Source organism: Pan paniscus, chromosome 1 (assembly GCF_029289425.2).
Source record: "Pan paniscus chromosome 1, NHGRI_mPanPan1-v2.0_pri, whole genome shotgun sequence".
NCBI lineage: Eukaryota > Metazoa > Chordata > Mammalia > Primates > Hominidae > Pan > Pan paniscus.
In genome coordinates this window covers 198,690,309-198,712,821 of record NC_073249.2, presented here as the reverse complement: position 1 = coordinate 198,712,821, position 22,513 = coordinate 198,690,309, and the positions used below count along the sequence as shown (strand labels likewise).

Here is a 22,513-nt window from a genome sequence, read left to right as displayed (position 1 = left end):
CAGTTACTCGGGAGTCTGAGGCAGGAGAATTGCTTGAACCCGGGTGGTGGAGGTTGCAGTGAGCCAAGTTTGCTCCATTGTACTCCAGCCTGGGCAACAAGAGCAAAAATCCGTCTCAAAAAAAAGAAAAAGATAAAGAAAAAAAAGAAGGAAAATGACATGCATTCAGACAAAAATGTATGAGAAGCATCTTGCACAGTAGAGGTAAAATAAGGATCTCTGCATCCTGATTATTGCTGCGTGACCTTGGATGTAAGTCATTTCACCTGCTTGATGCTCGTCTTTCTTGTCTGGAAGATGGAAGACAGGGACCTTCACATTCTGTATCATGAAGGATGTCCTCAGGGGAAGGGAGTGTGGCAGAATGAGCTTTGGAGCTGGACATACCCAGCTAGGCCAGCCATTCGCTGTGTGACCTTGGGAATCACTTTACTCTCTAAGCATCTGTATTTTGGGGGTGGGGATTTGGTTTTCATTTTTTAAAATTTATTTTAACTATATGGAATGCTTCATGAATTTGCGTGTCATCCTTGTTCAGGGGCCATATCTGTATCTCTGTATTGTTCCAGTTTTAGTTATGTGCTGATGAAGCAAGCACTGCTGTTATATTTTTAATTTTTTTTTTTCAGGAGGGTACTGAGTCTAATGAGGCTGCAGGGCCATGAAACCCTGCACACTTCCTACCCATGCCTCCATTTTTTTTTTTCTTTTTTGAGACAGAGTCTTGCTCTGTTGCCCAAGCTGGAGTGCAGTGGCATGATCTCGACTCACCACAATCTCTCCACCTCCCAGGTTCAAGTGATTCTCCTGCCTCAGCTTCTCGAGTAGATGGGATTACAGGTGCCTGACACCACGCCTGGCTAATTTTTGTATTTTTAGTAAAGACAGGGTTTTGTCATGTTGGCCAGGCCGGCCTCGACTCCCAACTTCAGGTGATCCACCCACCTCGGCCTCCCAAAGTGCTAGGATTAAAGGTGTGAGCCACTGTGCCAGGCCCCAAGCCTACATTTTTAAGTGAGGTAGTCAAGCAGGCCTCACCAAGAAGGGGCCATTTAAGCAAAGCCTTGAAGGAAGCAAGGGAGTGAGCCGTGTTGCTATCCAGGAAGAAAGTAACTCAGACAGAGGGAAGAGGCAGTTCTACCCATAGGTGTTTGGGAGGAGTAAATGACGTGAAGTTTCCCTTGCGGTAAGTGGTCAGCAAATATTGAGTGGCCGCCTCTGTCCCTCCCCTTACAGAGCTGTCAGGATCCAGGTGATGTCTAAGAGCACCTTCTAGCTCCAGTGACAATGACCACTCTGGCTTCTGAGGGTCTCTGGAACACTGTGTTCATGGACGCCATCCACCTGCAGGAGTACCCTCCCTAGCTGAGCACAGCCTGAGCCCAGGGAACAGTCATTGCTGCTGGGGCTTCAACATGTATAGGGAGCACAGAGGCCTCAAAGAGGAAGCCAGAAACAGCAAGGCGGAGGCCCTCACCTTCCACTGGAGACCTCTTGGGTCATTCCCCCAAGACAGCCCTGTCCCAGCGCTTAGGAGGCTGTGCCTGGAGGGGCTTGGGCAAGGGTACAGCCACATGGTGGAGTGGGAGGAGAGAAGGAAAGGGACCCATGCTTACTAAGGCAGATCTGGCTTTGAATATTATTATGCCACTTAGTAGCTCTTTTACCTTTATAAATCTTCTGAACCCTTCTGAGACTCGATTTCCCTATCTGTAAAATGGGCATGAAATGTTTTATTCTGTGGGGTGGTTGTGAGGACTCAATGACATAAGATAGGTGAAAGTGGCAAGCAAATAGCTGGGTCCCCCTTCCTTCTGTACCAGGTACCTGAGAGGCAGCCACTATGTCTTATTCAGTCAGCTTGGGTCCTTATTTATTTTATTCATTTCTTTTTTTCCCTTCTTTTTTAAGGGGCTTTCTGGCAAAAACTGAAAAGCCTGCTAGACAAATTCTAAAAGAGCTGTAACACTTGTTTTATTCATTTCTGTCGGGATAAAACCACCCATGTTTCAGGGAGTATGAGGTTTCAGTGAGATAACAGATCAAAATTGTGCTTAGCATAGTTACTGGACCAAAATAGGCACTCCATAGGTGTTTGTTGGGTACCTAAAGGGATGGAGGGATGGATGGATGGATGGATGGATGGATGGATGGATGGTCAGAGGGATAGATAGATGGATAGAGGGATGGTGGGATGGAGGGATGGATAGGTGGATAGACAGATGGGTATGTGGGAGGATGGCTTGCTGGCAGGATATCAAAGGGAATAGGACTTTTTATACAGAAATACCAAGTCTGCACAAAAACCAGGTGCTTTACAAGAAGGTCTTATATCTCTTTGTGGCCTTAGGTCTTGAGCACATATATAACACAGATGAGTAAAAACAGGCATAAACGTATCCAGGTCTAGTCAACTGTGACCTCCACTTACCACTCTTGGGTCTATGACTCATCTCAACGAGGCCAGATCTTACATAAGCAAGCATTCTCCAACTGAGATCACTGGTGGTTCCCTGAGGCAAAAGCTGAGATCAGGGGCAAATGCAAGGTGAGGCTTTCCTGATACACAGGATGCCTTGGAAATTCTAATCAGTGATGTTTCATCAAAAGAATTACAACTCAGCTTTTCCCATAATTCCTGTCACCGTTGCAAGAATGGAGAGATGCAGGTGAACAGCCAGCCCTGCATCCGCCGCAGCTCCACACTGTGTAACTTCTGCAATCACTTAGTCCCTCTGAGCCCCACGATCTCCTTAGTAAGATGAAGGGGTTGAACCCTCCCAGCTCCAAGATGTTCTGATTCTCTGAAAACTCCCTACATCTTCCTTTAAAATATGGACCTAGAACTTTGGAAGAACATGTATTACATTTCTTTTCCATCTATCTCTATAGAGTCTTCTCAAAACCTTTCAAAATATTTGCATGTATATGTCAACATGTCTGTTTATGCTAAACCCTGGGGAAGCTGTACACTTTGGAGACAGACAGATCTCAATTCCGGGCTATATGTGAGAAACTGGAGACAGATTATTTAGATCCGGTTCCTGCCCCCCAGGATAGGAAAGACAGGCATTGAAATGAATTAATTTCAATGGTCACAGTAATTAAGGTATACAAATGTTGGACCCTCCCAGTCCCAAAATGCTGCCTGGAGGAATTCAGGAGGCTACCTATTGGAGTATTCTGGGATATGTCAAAAAGAAGAGGGGAGCTGCGGCAGCTCAGGCCGGTCGTCCTGGCCCTCGGGGAGGCGAGGCTACACGTTTGAGGCCAAGCCTGGTCAACACTGACAAAAAAATAAAAAATTGGCCAGGCAGTGAAACCCCGTCTCTACTAAAAATACAAAAAAATTAGCCAGGCATAGTGATGGGCCTGTAATCTCAGCTACTCAGGAGGCTGAGGCAGGAGAATGGCATGAGCCCAGGAGGTGGAGCTTGCAGTGAGCCAGGCTGGCGTCACTGCACTCCAGCCTGGGTGACAGATCGAGACTCCATCTCAAAAAATAATAATAATAAAACAAAATAAAATAAAAAAGAAGAGAAGGGCTGGGTACAGTGACCCATTCCCATAGTCCCTGCTACTGGGGAGGCTGAGGTAGGAGGATCACTTGAAGCCAGAAGTTCGATCCTGTAGTGTGCAATAGGCATGCCGGTAAATAGCCATTGCATGCCAGCCTGGGCAATATAGCAAGACCCCACCTCCAGGAAAAAAAGTTTAGAAAAAAACAGAAAAGACAGAGGATACAGGAGGAGTAAAGGTGGCTGTACTGGGGTGGTGAGGAGATCGACAAGGCTGGAGCATGGGCTACAACCTAATATACTCCTCCCATCCCCCTGATCCCCATGAGCACATGGTCTATGTGTTGGGGCAACATCCTGGGAGAAGCAAGGAGGTAATCACAAGTCACTGTCTCAGAACTGTCAGTTACTCTTGTTTTTTTTCCAATTAGAGACAGGGTCTCGCTATGTTGCCCAGGCTGGTCTCAAACTCCTGAGCTCAAGCAATCCTCCTGCCTTGGCCTCTCAAAGTGCTGGGATTGCAGGCATGGGCCCAGAGTTATTCTTTATTGAGACCCTGTGCACTTTATACCCATCAAAGTAGAGTTTCCTAAAGTGTGTACACAAGTTACTGAGACATGTCAAGTGACTTTAGACACAACACAGAAAACTATTTTTTTTTTTTTTTTTTGAGACAGGGTCTTGTTCTATCACCCAGGTCAGAATGCAGTGTGGCATGATGATCACAACTCACTGCAACCTCAGCCTCCTGGCTCAAGCAATCCTCCCACTTCAGCCTCCCACAAGTAGCTGGAACTACAGACACACACCACCGTGCATGGCTAATTTTTTTAATTTTTAAATTTTTTTATTATTATTATTTTTTAGACAGAGTCTCACTTTGTCACCCAGGCTGGAGTGCAGTGGCGCGATCTCGGCTCACTGCCATCTCCAACTCCTGGGTTCAAGCGATTGCGATTCTCCTGCCTCAGCCTCCCAAGTAGCTGGGAAGCTGGGATTACAGGCACCCACCATCACGACCGGCTAATTTTGTATTTTTAGTAGAGACGGGGTTTCGCCATGTTGACCAGACTGGTCTTGAACGTCTGACCTCAGGTAATCTGCCCTCCTTGGCCTCCCAAAGTGCTGGGATTACAGGCGTGAGCCACCAAACCCACAAATTTTTTGTAGAGGCAGCATTTTGCCATGTTTCTCAGGCTGGTTTCGAACTCCTGGGCTCAAGCAATCCACCCTCCTCAGCCTCCCAAAATGTTGGGATTACAGGTGTGAGCCACCGCACCCAGGCGAGAAACATTTTTATAGTTACGGTTTTATGTTTATGTCTACCTTCTATTTGTGGCAGGTAGTATTAGTTTTCATTTACAATTATGTTATAATGTTTTCTTTCAAATAAATGTAAGTTTTTAAAAGTGACTTAATTTAAAGAAAACTTCTTTATTAAGTAAATGGACAGTTGGTACACAGATATTGCAAAAATTTCGAGGTGGGTACATGAATGACTGAAATTCAGGAGACGCAGGGAGTTAGCACAGAAGCACTTTCCTCATTCAGAGCTCTTTTGGCTGCGAGAAACAGACACCCAATCAAATCAGCTTCAGCAAAATGAGAGAATGTATCCTGACAAGGGACGCTCACAGGGCCTAAAGGAAAGAGTGCTGGGCCCCTGGAGGACTGAGGGAAGCCGGCCGGTCCCTGGAGGCGGTGCCCGGCTGCTCTCCAGGCGCCTGTGATTCCTCTGGTCCCTGCCTTGCTATGCGTATCTTCTCTCTGAGCAGAGCCATTTTCTCTACCACATTCATGCAGGCGCCCATCCCCGCAACACACACAGACAAATACACACACACACACGGACACAGTCACAGCTCCAGGGTTTCTATGTGTTCAGGTAAGGGACCTGCAAACCTGAACAGCCTCCCTGAATCTAGATGCCCACCTCTCATCCTTTCAGCTCCCATCAGAGGATCAAGGGGCCCAAATTCGCAGAAAAGGGGAGGGTCTAAGATGAGCAGTCACCCTGACCAAGAGGTGTCTGCCTCAACATCAGCGGCGTATAACAATCCCATGAGGTAGCTTTAACCTCATAGGTAACGACCCTAAGAGGTAGGAAATTCAGTGCCTGGTCCCTCAGCAGGAAATGACACAGCCAAGACTTGAACCAGCCTGTGTGATGCTGCACTAGCCACCGGGTCATCCCATCAGCCAAGTCCAGCCCACAGCTACCATCCCAGACTCCAGCAGGTTACAGGTCCATCGAGAGGCGTTTCTCAAAATCAGCAATCCGGTGTTTGCCCGGTACACAGGAAATGAGTATCCCAGCTTCACAGGGACACTGACTGGAAGGAAGGAAGACTTCTCTGAAGGAGCACAGAGCTCTAGAAACCAGAGAAGTTTCCTCTGAGCCCCTTGGGTCTGAGGCTGCCAGGTTCACACTGCAGATACTTGTCTCAGGGCAGGAGAGGAGGCTCATTTGCATATACTTGCCAAAAATCACAAGCAGACATCTAGAGATCCCCAGGAGAAGCTGAAACCTGGCTGACACCTGCTGACAGTAACTGCTCCTCCCACCTCCTGGAAGCTATCTTAGGAGGAGCCTCCCAGAGGGCAAGGGAGGAGAGAACTGACAGACCCTTCTACCCAGGGGCCTCATGCACTTCCCAGCCCATGCGTCTGTTCATATGGAAGCCCCTGGACATCGAGGTGTCCTGGCCTGGACAGCACCAATTTTGCCTTTTTTTTTTTTTTTTTTTTTTTTTTTTGAGGCAGAGTCTCGCTCTGTCGCCCAGGCTGGAGAGCAGTGGCATGATCTCGATCTTGGCTCACTGCAAGCTCCGCCTCCTCCCAGTAGCTACAGCCTATGGGACTACAGGCATGCGCCACCACGCCAGGCTAATTTTTTTGTATTTTTAGTAGAGACGGGGTTTTATCATATTGGTCAGGCTGGTCTCAAACTCCTAACTTCAAATGATCGGCCCACCTCAGCTTCCCAAAGTACTGGGATTACAGGCGTGAGCCATATTTTTGTATTCTTAGTGGAGATGGGGTTTCACCACATTGGCCAGACTGGTCTCGAACTCCGGACCTCAGGTGATCTGCCTGCCTTGGCCTCCCAAAGTGCTGGGATTATAGGCATGAGCCACTGAGCCCAGCCCCAATTTTGCTTTCAAGGGGCCTTTGCCCATCCTCAGTGGGTGGCTCCCCCACAGAAGGTACTTAATTAGGGACTGTTGTTGAGACAGAAAGAGGAGGTGGGCATCTCCTTCCCACTCCCCCAGAGCTGACTGGGCTAGAGGCGAGGGCTTTGCAAACAGACACGTCTGTCTTGGGAAGCAAGCTCTTGTCCTAGCTTTTGGTCTATTCATGTTTTATCTTCTTTGGTCACCATTAGGGACAGGTTGCCAGATGAGTCAGAGAAGGTTCCATCAAGCCCCTTCGCCTGAGAAAGGTCACAAAGACCTTGTGCCGGAGGGTGGAGAGAGGATGGCAACGTCCTAGCTCAAAAGTCTGCCCCAAGGTAGTGCCACACAGTGAGGGCAGTGTCCCTTTCCCAACCCATTCTACCTCTATCACTTGAGAGTATTTGCCCAAAGCTTTTTTTTTTTTTTTTTTTGAGACGGAATCTCGCTCTGTTGCCAGGCTAGAGTGCAATGGTGCAATCTAGGTTCACTGCAACCTCTGCCTCCCAGGTTCAAGCGATTCTCCTGCCTCAGCCTCCCGAGTAGCTGGGACTACAGGCGTGTGCCACCACGCCAGGCTAATTTTTGTATTTTTTAGTAGAGATGGGGTTTTACAATGTTGGCCAGGATGGTCTCGATCTCTTGACCCATGATCTGCCCACCTCGGCCTCCCAAAGTGCTGGGATTACAGGTGTGAGCCACTGCGCCCACCCCCCCAAAGCTTTAGACCGATGCCCCATCGGGGAGAACTAGGTGCTTTAAAGTCTTCCCCCAAGGTCTGCACCTGGCCCTGACATTCCTTCCGGCCCCATAGGATTAACGGACTCAGGATAAAATCATCAGTCACAGTTACTGTAGTATGCGCCCACAGGCAGATGAAGGGGCTCATTTGAGTTCTGGATTTTCCAACAGTCTGGCTCTGCCATCATCCCTGCCCGGGTGAGGTAGCCTCCAAATCTAATGGCCCACCAGTGCCCACAGAGGTGGTGCCCAGACCACAGTAGATATCCCTTCTTCCCCCAGCTCAGTCCATGATGTTCATGGAGGAGAAGACTTCAGGCCTGGAAGCAGGGACTAATTTTTGAGGGAATTGCCAGGGATCTGGTTGAATGGCACAACCACTTCAGTGACCGTATCCGTGGTGGCCCGGGAGCATTTCCGGCTACTGCGCATGCTGTAGAACTTTTCGGTGAGGTGCTTGCGGAACTTCTTGGTGAGGAAACAGTAGATAACAGGGTCTAAGACACAGTTGGTGCTAAGGAGGCAGAGGGTGACCTGATGTGCATCATTAATGGCCTGGTGGAATTTGCTGTCCTGGAAGCCCAGCTCAGCAAGGGTCCAGGGCAGCTGCACCACGTGGTGGGGCACGAAGCAGATGATGAACACCGCCAAGACCATGCACACCATCCACAGCGCCCGGCGCTTGACTTCAGCGTTGCGCTGCTGCTGCACCGGCTGCATGAGCAAGGTACGGATGATGACCAGGTTGCAGAAGAGGATGATGAGGAAGACCAGGAAGAAGCTGAACACGATGAAGATGTGGATGATGAGGACTGGCACGCTGCCCTTCTCGTAATGCTCAAAGCAGCGAGTGACGTTGCCTGAGCCAGCACCGTTGGGCACTGTGTTGGTGGAGTCCAGGATGAGGAAGTAGGATGCAGCTCCCACAATGGCCACCCAGATGACCAAGGACAAAGAGATGCCACGCTTGCGGGTGTTGGCCTGAGCAGTCTTGATGGGCCGAGTTACTGCCTGGAAGCGGTTATAAGTGATGACGCCCAGGAAGGCCACAGAGCAGTAGGTGTTGATGAAGAAAAGGCAGCCAGCCACGTTGCACAGGAATTTGGGGAGTATCCAGTTGCCCTGGTTTTGGTAGTAGACAATCCACAGTGGCAGGGTGATCAAGAAGAGCATGTCCGCCATGGTGAGGTTCACCATGAAGATCTTTATCTCATTGAATTTCTTGGAAGGGTACAGGCGGGCAAAGACCCACAGCACGTAGCCATTAGCAATGACCCCAAGCACAAAGATGATGCTGTAAACAATCGGGAAGAGAGTGTATCGGAACTCAGAGTCCATGTGGGAGGAGTCATGTGGCTCCATTGCTGTGGGCTGGAATGATCAGCTGGTTCTGGCGGTGCCTGGAAGACCACACAAAAATTCTGGTTAATAAAGGGACAAGAAGGGACTGTTCCATTTCATCAGTTCCAAGACTCCTTGCCATGGTTAGAACGATGATGTCCCCTCAGAAGTTCATGTTGAATCTTTTTTTTTTTTTTTCAGATGGAGTTTCACTCTTGCTGCCCAGGCTGGAGTGCAGTGGCGTGATCTCAGCTCAGCGCAACCTCCGCCTCCCGGGTTCAAGTGATTCTCCTGCCTCAGCCTCCCAAGTAGCTGGGATTACAGGCATGCACCACCATGCCTGGCTAGTTTGTATTTTTAGTGGAGATGGGGTTTCTCCATGTTGTTCAGGCTGGTCTCAAACTCCCAACCTCAGGTGACCTGCCCACCTCGGCCTCCCAAAGTGCTGGGATTACAGGCATGAGTCACTGTGCCCGGCCTCATGTTGAATCTTAATCCCCAGTGCAGAGGTGTGGCCTATGAAAGGTGATTAAGTCAGAGGGTGGAATGGGATTAGCACACTTAGAAAAGGGCTCCAGGTTGCCCAGGGAGGTCAAGGCTGAAGTGAGCTGTGATTGTGCCACTGCACTCCTGCCTGGGTGACAAAGTGAGACTCTGTCTCACACACACACAAAAAATAATAATTCTTTAAAAAGGGGCTCAAGGTTGAAGAAAGCACTTAATATTGCCCTTTTTGTCTTTCCATCGCTTTTGCCATGTAAGGTCACAGCTTTCAAGGTGCCATCTTGGAAGCAGATAACCAGGCATCAGACACTAAACCTGCTGGTGCCTTGATCATGAACATCCTCCAGAACTATGAGAAATACATTTCTCTTCCTTTTTTCTCTTCTTTTCTTTGTTTTTTGTTTTTTATAGACAAGGTCTTGCTCTGTCACCCAGGCTAGAGTGCAGCGGTGCGATCACAGCTCACTGCAGCCTCAACCTCTTGGGCTCAAGCAATCTTCCCACCTCAGCCTCCTGAGTAGCTGGGACTACAGGTATGCGTGTGACACCACACCTAGCTAATTTTTGTATTTTTTGTAGGGAAGGGGTTTTGCTATGTTGCCCATGCTGTTCTCAAACTCCTGAGCTCAAGCAATCTGCCAGCCTCGGCCTCTCAAAGTGCTGGGATTACAGGTGAGAGCCACCACGCCTGACCATGCAGTGTTTTTTTCTACATAAAATAATGGTGTGTTTTTACAATAAATAGCACCTGATAGTCAATACAATCAATGGCAGTTCTGTTTCTCTTCTTTTATTCCATTTTAAAATATAACTGTCTGCCCAGGCATGATGGCTTACGCCTGTAATCCCAGCACTTTGGGAGGCCAAGGTGGGTGGATCGCCTGAGGTCAGGAGTTCGAGACCAGCCTGGCCAACATGGTGAAACCCCTGTCTGTACAAAAACACAAAAAATCAGCTGGGTGTGGTGTTGTATGCCTGTAGTCCCAGCTACTCAGGAGGCTGGGCTGAGGTGGGTGGATCTCCTGAGGTCAGGAGTTCGAGACCAGCCTGGCCAACATTATGAAACCCTGTCTCTACCGAAAACACAAAAATTAGCTGGGCGTGGTGGCAGGTGCCTGTAATCCCAGCTACTTGGGAGGCTGAGGCAGGAGAATCACTTGAACCCGGGAGGTGGAGGTTGCAGTGAGCCGAGATCAAGCCACTGCACCCCAGTCTGGGCAGGAAGAGCAAGACTCTGTCTCGAAAAAATAAATAAGTAATAAATAATAATAAAAACAAAACAAAACAAAAAAAGTTGCAGAAAATGTTTGGTATGACCCCATTATATACGCATGTTTGAATAGAAGATCTAGAAGGATACACCTCAAATAGTTGACAGTGGTAAGTAGCCTCTGGGAAGGTGAGGTAGCTTAGTGGGAAGTTTATTTACTTTATACTTTTATGTGTTTGTTTGAATCTTTAAAGGGCATTTATTATCTTAATAATTTAAAATTTTGAAAATACAGTGTAAGGACATGCACAGTGGCTCATGCCTGTAATCCCAGCATTTGGGAGGCCAAGGTGGGAGGACCGAGTGAGCCCAGGAGTTCAAGACCAGTCTGGGCAACACAGTGAGACTCCCGTCTCTAGTAAAATAAAAAATGAAACAATTAGCCAGGCATAGCGGTGCATGCCTGTAGTCTCAGCTACTCAGGGTACTGAGGCAGAAGGATCGCTTGACCCTCGGAGTTTGAGACCAGCCTAGACAACATAGTGAGACATCATTTCGAACAAAACAAAACAGTTGCTCCCTTCCCTCTTGTTCCTCTCACTATTGCTGTCATTGCAAGCTCCTAGGAGCTGCCCTGTTATTTACGTTGCAGTGGGCATGACTCAGGGAAGCAGCAGGCAGGGAGGAAGATGGGAAGCAAGAACCCAGCTGGGGCTAAGCAAGGTCCAGCTCATAATATCTAATAGTGTAGTAAAAAGAGCACAGTAGGCCAGGCGTGGTGGCTCACGCCTGTAATCCCAACACTTTGGGAGGCCAAGGCAGACAGATGCTTGAGTCCAGGAGTTTGAGACCAGGCTGGGCAACATGGTGAAACCCTGTCTCTACAAAAAAAAAAAAAAAAAAAAAATACAGGCTAGGCATGGTGGCTCACACCTGTAATCCCAGCACTTTGGGAGGCCGAGGCAGGCACATCACAAGGTCAGGAGTTCGAGACCCACCTGGCCAATATGGTGAAACTGCGTCTCTACTAAAAATACAAAAATTAGCCGGGCATGGTGGTGGGTGCCTGTAGTCCCAGCCACTCTGGAGGCCGAGGCAGGAGAATTGCTTAAACCTGGGAGGCAGAGATTGCAGTAAGCCGAGATTGTGCCACCGCACTCCAGACTGGGCGACAGAGTGAGACTCTATCTCAAAAAAAAAAAAATTAGCAAGGCGTGGTGGTGCTTGCCTGTAGTCCTAGCTACTTGGGAGGCTGAAGTGGGAGGACCGCTGGAGCCCGGGAGGCAGAGGTTGCAGTGAGCGGAGATTGTGCCACTGACATTCCAGCCTAGATGATGGGGTGAGACCTTGTCTCAGGAAAAAAAAAAAAAAGGGAGTGAGACACAAGGAAGACAACACTTGGAGCACCTTCTTTGGAGCCAGGTACCCTGCTAGGTGCTTCCACGTGTACTACCTCATTTGAGTCTCACACAAACACTTTGCCATAGGAAGTAAGATCCCATGCTACAGAATAGGAAACTGACTACGGGGTGGTTATATGACTTGTGCAATGTCACACGGCTATTAAGGAATGGTGCCAGGATCTCAGATCCAGCTCTGTTCTTTCACACATCCATCCAACAAATATTTCTGAGCACCAACTGCATGTAAGGCACACGGCTAAGCACAGGAGCTATAGGGCGAACACCCAGCAAGGGGGCCCTGACCTCAGAGAACTTACATCTCTCGGGGTAGACAGACAAAAGCAATTTAAACAGACACCGTTGTTATACAAACAAACACCGTTGTTATACAAACAAACAGGAGTGCTGATTGGGCCGGCCGTGGTGGCTCACGCCTGTAATCCTAGCACTTTGGGAGGCCAAGGTGGGTGGATTGCCTGAGCTCAGGAGTTCGAGACCAGCCTGGGCAACACGGTGAAACCCCGTCTCTACTAAAATACAAAAAATTAGCCAGGCATGGTGGTGGGCACTTGTAATCCCAGCTACTTGGGAGGCTGAGACAGGAGAATCGCTTGAACTTGGGAGGCAGAGGTTGCAGTGAGCCCAGATCGTGCCTTTGCGCTCCAGCCTGGGTGACAGAGCAAGACTCTGTCTCAAAAAAAAAAGGTGGGGGGGGGAGGGAGGGCAGCACGGATATTGAGAACAAAAAGAGATCTACTTAGAAAGGAGGTGACATTTCAGTTGAGGCCTGAAGGAGGAACAAGGGCAGAACATTCCAGGCAGAGAACTCTGCATGGGTCCAAAAGTGCGGCAAGAGCTTGGTGGTTTCCAGAAACAGAAATAAGCTTATCAGATGGCCCTTGCCCTGACCTCCAGCTGCCACTCCACCCTCACCTCGTGCCACCTTAGCATCAGGCTCTAGCCAGAACGGACTTCCCAGGCGGACCTTCAAACCTGTCCAGACATTTCCTGCCTAGAAGCCTCCACAATACCCATCTTGCTGCTTTGAATGCTCTTCCCTACCCACTCCTCACTCTCCGCTTTCCTTTTTGTTGTTGTTGTTGAGACAGGGTCTCGCTCTGTCACCCAGGCTGGAGCGCACTGGTGCAATCTCGGCTCACTGCAACCTCCGCCTCCCAGTTTCAAGCGATTCTCCTGCCTCAGCCTCCTGAGTAGCTGGGATTACAGGTGTGTGCCATCACACCCGGCTAATTTTTGTATTTTTAGTAGAGACGGCGTTTCACCATATTGGTCAGGCTGATCTCGAACTCCTGACCTCATGATCCGCCCACCTCGGCCTCCCAAAGTGCTGGGATTACAGGCGTGAGCCATCTCGCCTGGCTCCACTCCCCACTTTCACCTGGCCAAGTGCAACTCATGCTTCAGACCTCAGCTGAATTTCACGGCTTTAGGGAGGTCTTCAATGGACTTGGCTCACGGCTGTAATCTCAACACTCTGGGAGGCCAAGGCAGGCAGATTGCTGGAGCCCAGGGGTTTGAGACCAGCCTGGTCAACATGGCAAAATCCCCTCTCTACAAAAGAAAAAATTTAAATTAGCCAGGCATGGTGGTGCACTCCTGTAGTCCCAGCTACTCAGGAGGCCAAGGTGGAAGGATCAATTGAGCCTGGAAGGTCAAAGCTGCAGAGAGCTGTAACTTCACCACTGCACTCCAGCCTGGGCAACACAGCAAGACCCTGTCTCAAAAAGTAAAACAACAAAAAAGTCCATTGATATGATGTAGGTTCTACATCACAAGGAACCTTTAAGAAACTACTATATGCGGGGCTTTGATATCATATCAAAGAATAGTATCTGCCAGGCGTGGTGGCTCATGCCTGTAATATCAGCACTCTGGGAGGCTGAGATGGGTGGATCACCTGAGGTCAGGAGTTCGAGACCAGCCTGGCCAACATGGTAAAACCCCACCACTACTAAAAATACAAAAAATCAGCCGGGTGTGGTGGCGGGCACCTATAATCCCAGCTACTCAGGAGGCTAAGGCAGGAGAATTGCTTGAACCCAGTAGGCGGAGGTTGCAGTGAGCCGAGATCGTGCCATTGCATTCCAGCAGCCTGGGAAACAAGAACAAAACTCCAAAAAAAAAAAAAAAAAAAAAAAAAGAAGATATCACCAATTATCTGAAAAAGCCATTAAAAGATCCCTCCCTTTATAAGTACGTATCTGTGTGAAGGCAGATTTTCTTCAACCAAAACAACATATCACAGCAGCCTAAGTGCAAAAGCAGATATGAGAATCCAACTGTCTTCTCTATTTAGCCCAACATTAAAGAGATGTGTAAAAAATGTAAATCAATCCACTTCTCTCCCTAAATTGTTTATGTTTTAGAAAATCTAGTTATTTTTACAAAAATGTGTTATTTATGTTAACATGGAAAGAGTTTATTATTGGGTGTTTTTGTTTAAAAATGAAAATTTTTAGAATGTCTAAGTTTTCATTTTTAATACAATATTGCTGGAGATAACTTATGTAAACAAAAGCTCTTTGGCACCCTCAATAATCTTTAAGGATATAAAAGGACCCTGAGACCAGAAGACTTGAATACTGCTGCTCCACAGTCTCAGCACCCCTGCCCTTCCTTTGAGCCCAAGATGCCCAGCTCATCCAGGACCGGCCTTGTTTCTCTCTCAGGCTATACTGGTTATACCTTCTTGCCTTGGGGGTCCTGTTTCCAGAGCATGGAGGCATATTTGGCCTGTGTGGTGGCTGGGGGCAGCCCACAGCTGGGCAGGGCATGGTGCTCATTCTGGGTCTTGGGGGCAGTCAAGTCCGTACCTCCCTGCTACCCCCGCCCCCTTGCCCATCACAAAATGCCTTCCTCTTCTTGGGTTCCTGCACCCCGCCTGCCCACGCCTATTGAGAAAGCCTTTCCGCCAGGGCCAGGACTAGAGTGAAACATGTGAGGCATTCACTGGTTGCAAAATTTAAGAAGACACCAAACCTCAGCAATCAAGATAAATAATATTTTATTTTGTTTATTTATTTTTGAGACAGAGCTTGGCTCTGTCACCCAGACTGGAGTGCAGTGGCACAATCTTGGCTTACTGCAACCTCCACCTCCTGGGCTCAAGCCAACCTCCTACCTCAGCCTCCCAAGTAGCTGGGATTACAGGCACACGCTACCACACCGGCTAATTTTTGTATTTTTTGGTAGAGATGAGGCATGCCCACCATGGCCAGCTAATTTTTATAATTTTAGTTAGCCAGGCTGGTCTCGAACTCCTGACCTCAAGTGATCCGCCCGCCTCGGCCTCCTAAAGTGCTGGGATTACAGGTGTGAGCCACTGTGCCTGGCCAATAAATAATATTTTAATGCAATTTTTTTTTTAAATCAAAAGGAGTATTACTGATTCTTCCTCTTGCCTCAATCTCTAATATAACTGCCTGGCACTATTATGATACTGTCTTCATGTAACATTTTGGTACTTTGTTTATCATAATTTTTTTTGCATTAATTTTGATTTTTTTTTTTGAGGCGGAGTCTCTCTCTGTCGCCCAGGCTGGAGTGCAGTGGCGCGATCTCGGCTCACTGGAAGCTCCGCCTCCTGGGTTCACGCCATTCTCCTGCCTCAGCCTCCCGAGTGGCTGGGACTACAGGCGCCTGCCACGACGCCCAGCTAATTTTTTTTGTATTTTTGGTAGAGACGGGGTTTCACCATGTTAGCCAGGATGGTCTTGATCTCCTGACCTTGTGATCTGCCCGCCTCAGCCTCCCAAAGTGCTGGGATTATAGGCGTGAGCCACCACGCCTGGCAATTTTGAGTTTTTAAAAAAACCTTCTCACCATGTGAACAGAACACACACACAGACTAGCCCAATTCACTCATTCAGTTGCTCATTCATGCATTCATTGGACAAGCACTCACAGCTCCAGGAGCTGAGCAGTGCACTGAGGCCTCAGAGAACAGACCCAGCCCTTGAGCGGCTCACAGGCCATTTCGCAAGAGAGAGATTCAGAAATAGATAAGCGGGCGGTGCTATGATGATGGATGTATCAGGTGTAACGCGGTTTCAGAGAAGCTGCCCCTACCCAGACTTGAGGGTGAGGAGAGACCTCCTGCCTATGCTGAAGGAGTTAATTTGATAGTGCGAGGAGAGAGGAATAACAGGCACAGGGGACTGCGGGACAGAGGCCTGGAAGAATAGGCAAAGGCGTACCTCATTCTAAAGGAACGTGAGACATTTGGTTTGGCCAAAACTTTAAGGAGTTGAGAAGAGACAGGGCTTTAAAAATAAGCATCAGGGCCAGGCGCAGTGGCTCACGCCTGTAATCCCAGCACTTCGGGAGGCCGAAGCGGGCGGATCATCAGGTCAGGAGTTTGAGACCAGCCTGACCAACATGGTGAAACCCTGTCTCTACTAAAAATACAAAAATTAGCCGGGTGTGGTGGCACGCATCTGTAATTCCAGCTACTTGGGAGGCTGAGGCAGGAGAATCACTTGAACCCAGTAGGTGGAGGTTGCAGTGAGCTAAGATCATGCCACTGCACTCCAGCCTGGGCAACAGAGCCAAACTCCATCTAAAAAAAAAAAAAATCATCAGTCAACTCAAGATGGGTCCTAGAGGTTAGTCTAAGGAGTCTGGACTTTATTCTGCAGACAACGGGAGTTATTGAAGGATCTTGAGCTGGGAAGGGACAAGACTGGGTCTGGATTTGGGGAAGATGGCTTTGACCACTGTGCACAGAATGAACTGGAGGTGATCAGACCAGAGTCAGGGAGACAGCAAAGAGACACGTGCAATCGTCTGGAGGGCCTCAAGAGGACTGCACCAGGGCAGAGCCGATGGAGGGAAATGGATGGTGTGAGAGTTATTTGGGAAATCAGATGGACAGAATTTGGTAACGGATGGGATATTGGTTGAGAGAAAAGGAGGAATCAAAGAGAACTGCCAGGTGTCTGGGCCAGATGATTGAGGACATGGTGGTGTCTGTCTTCATGGAGAAGACACTGAGGAGGAACAGCATGAGGGCAGGGAGGATGAATTCATATGAGGACATATCCCATCTGGGATGCCTGTGAAACACCCAAAAGGACCAGGGTTAAACCCTGAAGAGCCCAACATCAAGGAAGAAGTCAGAGGAGGACAGACCTATGGAGGCAGAGACAGGACAGTCAGAGACAAGGAGGGTTCCATGCTTGAGGCCTAAGGGAAGAAAGTTTCAAGAGCTTGGGAAGACATGGGCAACAGTGTGAAAAGCCACAGGGAGATGAATGACAATGCAGACAGAAAAGCAAACACTGGATGTGGAAACATGGAAATCAATCTCATGTGATCAGATCATGTGATCACAGGGAGAGCAGTTGCCCAGGCATGGGTTGAGGGGTGAGTGATAGGACAGAAAGGGGAATGTCAAATCCTCACTCAAGAAGTTCGATTGAGCCGGGCACAGTGGCTCACTCCTATAATCCCAGCACTTTGGGAGGCCGAGGCAGGATGATCACTTGAGGTCAGGAGTTCCAGACCAGCCTGGCCAATATGGTGAAATCCCATCTCTACTAAAAATACAAAAATTAGCCAGATGCCTATAATCTCAACTACTGGGGAGGCTGAGGCAGGAGAATCGCTTGAACCCAGGAGGTAGAGGTTGCAGTGAGCCGAGATAGCACTACTGCACTCCAGCCTGAGCAAGGAGAACGAAACTCCGTCTCAAAAAAAAAAAAGAAGTTTGATTGAGCAACAAAATGCTGTGTATGGACCTTGTTTGGATCCTGATTCAAATAAACCAACTGTAAAAAATATTTTCCAGACAACTGGGCTGGCTGTGGTGCTCATGCCTGGTCTCAGCACTTTGGGGAGACCAAGGCGAAACAATTGCTTGAGCTCAGGAGTTTGAGATCAGCCTGGGCAATATAGCAAGACCTCATCACTCCTAAAAATTTTTAAAAATTAGCTGGGTGTGGTGGTGCACACCTCTAGTCCCAGTTACTCAGGAAGCTGAGGCAGGAGGATTGCTTGAGCCCAGGAGTTCAAGGCTGCAGTGAGCTGTGATTATGCCACTGCACTCCAGCCTGGGCAACAGAGCCTCAAGACCCTGTCACACACACACACAAAAAAGAATTAAAAAAAAAAAAAGACATTTGGGAAAACTCAAACACAGATGGTATTAAAAAAATGTTTATTTATTTAGGTAGGATAATGACATGGTGGTTGTATTGTTAAATTCCTTAGCTATTAGATGTGCACTCCAACCTGGGCAACACAGCAAGGCTTCATCTCAAAAAAAAAAAAAAATTCCAGGAAGACCAGGTGTGGTGGCTCATGCCTGTAATACCAGCACTTTGGGGAAACTGAGGAAGGAGGATGGGTCAGGAATTCAAGACCAGCCTGGGCAACATAGCAAGACCTCATCTCTACACCCATCCCCACCTTGCCTCCCCCCGCCACCCCACACACACACACAAGAATAAAATATTCCAGGAAAATTGTGCTTGCATGCTAATCTCTATTTCAAAGTTGGCTTCCCAGGAACCCAACCTAGGAGACTGTATACTTGGGTCTATCTGACTTCAGAGCCTCCCCAGTCCACACAGGCCCCACAGGAGCCCCAGCAAGAGTAGGCCTCCTCCTTCCAGATACAGGACCAGAATCAGTGAGGGGAGTGCTGGTGGAGCCCCTGCTTGACTCAAACCCGTTGGTGCCACCAGTACCCGTCATCCTGGCTCTTCCTACTTCTGCTGCCTTCTGTTCAATCCCAGGCTCCTGGCCCCCATGTGACTCCCACTCCCTTGGCCCCAACCCAAACTTAGTGCCTATCACTGTATCTTTGCATGAGTAGAACCCTTGAAATCACCCAAAATGTAACCAGCTGATTCTCCTCTGGGCCTGAGAGCTTGCACTTTCATTACTTTATTCATGCTGTTTCCTCTGCCAAGAAATCCTTCCTTCCTTGTCATTGTCTGAATGTTTACTAGAACATTCTTTAAGATTGCTCAGACCTCATTTCCTCCGAGTAGCTCTTTCTAAGACTCCTGGCCTCCTGCACACCCAGCTCCACCCGTGGTCTGGTTAAGTGCCCATTCTTTGGACTTCCGTAGCTCATAGCTCTTTATCCCACTGAAATTGCCTCTATGTGACCTCTCTGCCAACCAGAGGCAGAGACAATGTCCATGCATTCACCTCACAGTTATTGACATCCTTCTGGGTGTTGGGCACTATGTTGGGGAGACTGCAGAAACAAAACAAAGTTCCTGCTCTCGAGGAGCTTACATTCTAGTTGGGGGAAACAGTCAAAAATAAGTGGAGCAACAAATAAGATAATTTCAAATTGTGATGAATTTAATGAAGGAAATAAAAATAGTAACATGAAGATAGGGTAGATGGCTTTTTTTTATTTTTATTTTGTAATAAATAGAGACAAGGTCTCACTATGTTGCCCAGGTTGGTCTTGAACTCCTGAGCTCAAGTGATCTGCCTGATTTAGTTTCCCAAAGTGCTAGGATTACAGGCATGAGCCACTGCACCCAGCTGGTGGCTGTTTTAAGTAGAATGACCAAGAAAGGCTTCTTGGAGGAGGTGACATACAAACAAAACCACAGACAGCTTTACCATGAAGTCAATGAAGCTTAAGCTTTAAGGCCCTCTCCTAGGCCCTGTATCTAATTGTATATTTGTAATTTGGTATCTTCAAAGGGGGGCCCTTCAAATTGTATAAGCTTTAGTAACCTATAAAATCTGTGTCTACCCCTGGCTGAACTCTAAAAAAGAAAAAAGGAACAAGTAAGAGGACGATCTGGATTATTCCAGCCAGAGAGTATCATGTGCAAAGGGCCTGTAATGGGAATAATTTCATCATGTTCTGAAGTAGGAACAAGAAACTGAAAGGTTGGTGTGGCCCTAGGGGAGTGAGAAATGGGAAGAGTGGGATGTGATCAGAGGACACCTGGCTCCAGATCACTCCTGAGCCATGGTAAGGAGTTGGGATTTTATTCTGTGAGCCTCGGAGAGCTGCTTCAGTGTCGCTAAGCAGGCAAGTAACATGATCGGACTCGCTCTAGCTGTCAGGTAGAGAATAGATGGTAGGGAGCAAGCGTGGAAACAGCAAGAGCATTTTGGAGGTCAGAGATGGTGGTGGCATGGACCAGAAAGTGGCATTTTCTTTTTTTTTTTTTTTTTTTTTTGAGACGGAGTCTCGCTCTGTCGCCCAGGCTGGAGTGCAGTGGCGCGATCTCGGCTCACTGCAAGCTCCGCCTCCCGGGTTCACGCCATTCTCCTGCCTCAGCCTCCCGAGTAGCTGGGACTACAGGCGCCCGCTACCACGCCCGGCTAATTTTTTGTATTTTTTAGTAGAGACGGGGTTTCACCGTGTTAGCCAGGATGGTCTCGATCTCCTGACCTCGTGATCCGCCCGCCTCGGCCTCCCAAAGTGCTGGGATTACAGGCGTGAGCCACCGCGCCCGGCCGGCATTTTCAATTCCTCTCCCCGTCCCCTGTACTCAGGGAGCTTGGCTGGGGCAAAAGTTCGGTAAACATTTGTCGGGTGAACAAACACCCAGCAACCGACAGGATTGCCTGCTCCCCAGACAGAGCAGCTGCCACACAAGGCAGAGTGAGCCCTCTACAAACTCAGGACTCAAAAACTGTGGTCCTTGGACCAGCAGCATTGGCACCGCCTGCAAGCTTGTTGGAAATGCAGAATCTTGGGTCCCACCCCAGATCTCCTGTATCAGAATCTGTATGTTGGCCGGGCATGGTGGCTCACGCCTGTCATCCCAGCAGTTTGGGAGGCTGAGGCAGGTGGATCACTTGAGGTCAGGAGTTCGAGACCAGCCTGACCAACATAATGAAACCCCCTCTCTACTAAAACTACAAAAATTAGCCAGGCATGGTGGTGGGTGCCTGTAATCCCAGCTACTCTGGAGGCTGAGGCAGGAGAATAATTGCTTGAACCCAGGAGACAGAGGTTGCAGTGAGCCAAGATCACACCACTGCACTCCAGCCTGGGCGACAGAGCGAGACTTTGTCTCCAAAAAAAAAAAAAAAAGACTCCGTATGTTAACAAGATTCCCAGGTGATTCGTGCACGCACCGAAATCTGAGACATGTTGTACCCCAACAACTGCCAGCCACACACTTGCCTGGGCTAACATCTTCCGTGGCTCCCCTGGCCCAGGATCAAGTCTAAGCTCCTTTCCCATCTTATTTTCCACCATTCCCCACTACTCATTTTCTACTCTTGCTGCACTGAATTTCTCGCTGCTTCCCTAAAAACTCCATTTTTCCTCAAATCTCTTTGCCTTTCCAGCGGCCCGCTTTTGCCTATTGCTTTACCTAGAAAAATCTAACTCATCTTAAGACCTAATCTGAAAAAGTGCTTCCTCTGGGATGCCTTCCCTGATTGCCACAGGCAAAATGTGTCGCCTTCTTCTCTGGGTCCCTATGCACTGGGGGCATTCCTCAGTCTAGCACCTGACACAATATGTTTTAAGTATTAATTTCTGTGGCTGTTTCCTTGTCAGACTGGGCACTTCCTGAGGGCAGGGACTAGATCTTTTTCATCTCTTCAATCCCAGTGTCGGGCACCGAGGAATGAATGGATGAGTGACCATGCCCTGATGATGGCTCCGAAATCCCCGGCACAAAGGAAGTGTGCACGGTCTCCCCAGGGGAGCTGTACTGGGGTGGAGTGGGTTAGGGAGAACAAGGTCTCTGGAGTCAGAAAGGTCTACAGGTTCATACCTGGCTTACCATTTACTTGCTGTATGACCTGGGGCAAGTGACCTCGCCTCTCTAACCTTCAATGTCTTCATTTGCAAAATCTTACAATCCTAACAATGGTTTCAAAGATAAGTATGCAAAGTGGCTGGAACAGGACCTGAGCCACAAATGACCAAGCCTCCCTCTCCCCATTGGCCCAGCTGCTTGGAGCCAGGGGAGGGGACTGTGGGCCAACACTGACCTAGGGGCTTTGACCTACACACTGGCTTTCCTGCCAGCTCCAGATAGAGCCTCCAGCTAATGGCAACAAAGCTTTCAACAGCTCAGGAAGAGGATGAACATTTGGAAAGAAAAGAAGAGGCTCAGACCACTCAGTTTAACACATGGGCACAGTTCCCTGATGGATCGAGGCTGGGCAGCTGGCCCAGGCACAGCCTTCAGCTGGGGGTGGGGTAGAGAGGCCATAAATATTCATGAGACAGAAGAATTCTGCTGTCTGGATCTGGTACCCTTTTCCCTGTGCAGCATTCGGCCCTCATCCCTGCTGGAAACATTCCCAGTCCCTAGGGAACCTGGAGAAGGGGTTCTCATCCACAGCTGGACAGCCAGAGAGGAGGGACCATCGGGAGATGGACAGAAGGAGGTATGTGCTGGTTGATTTCCCAGGCCAGATTGTGGGTTGGGAAGTTGGGTTCACCAGTCCTGCTAGCTCTTAACATTTGTGGGGCCACTTGAGGTCAAAAGTACAAAATTCTAAATATTTATAAGCTATAAATAAGACACATCCAAGTTCATCCACAGCTCCTGCACCAGCAGTTCCTTGCAGCCCCGCAGGCCTGAGGGTGCATTCACCAACAGGGCAAGGACTAGAAGTGGTGAAGGCGGGGGAACACCACATTCCAAGTGG

At 48.7% G+C, this 22,513-nt stretch overlaps 1 protein-coding gene and 2 non-coding genes across 3 annotated transcripts in view; all 3 read right to left on the bottom strand.

The window, feature by feature from the left end:
* Positions 1–493: 493 nt before the first annotated feature.
* On the bottom strand, positions 494–597 carry LOC112438362 (U6 spliceosomal RNA). Its single transcript, XR_003026802.1, has one exon. It is a non-coding gene; the product is annotated as a U6 spliceosomal RNA (small nuclear RNA).
* Positions 598–1,909: 1,312 nt separating this feature from the next.
* Positions 1,910–1,971, bottom strand: LOC112438393 (U7 small nuclear RNA). The gene has a single exon (XR_003026821.1). It is a non-coding gene; the product is annotated as a U7 small nuclear RNA (small nuclear RNA).
* A 2,961-nt stretch (positions 1,972–4,932) lies between these two features.
* PTAFR (platelet activating factor receptor) overlaps positions 4,933–22,513 on the bottom strand; it is a 29,846-nt gene continuing 12,265 nt past the window's right edge. The window contains exon 2 of the mRNA XM_003828082.4: positions 4,933–8,832. Coding sequence (XP_003828130.4) covers positions 7,766–8,794 — 1,029 coding nt within the window. The 5' untranslated portion in view covers positions 8,795–8,832 and the 3' untranslated portion in view covers positions 4,933–7,765. The remainder of the gene's footprint in view (positions 8,833–22,513) is intronic.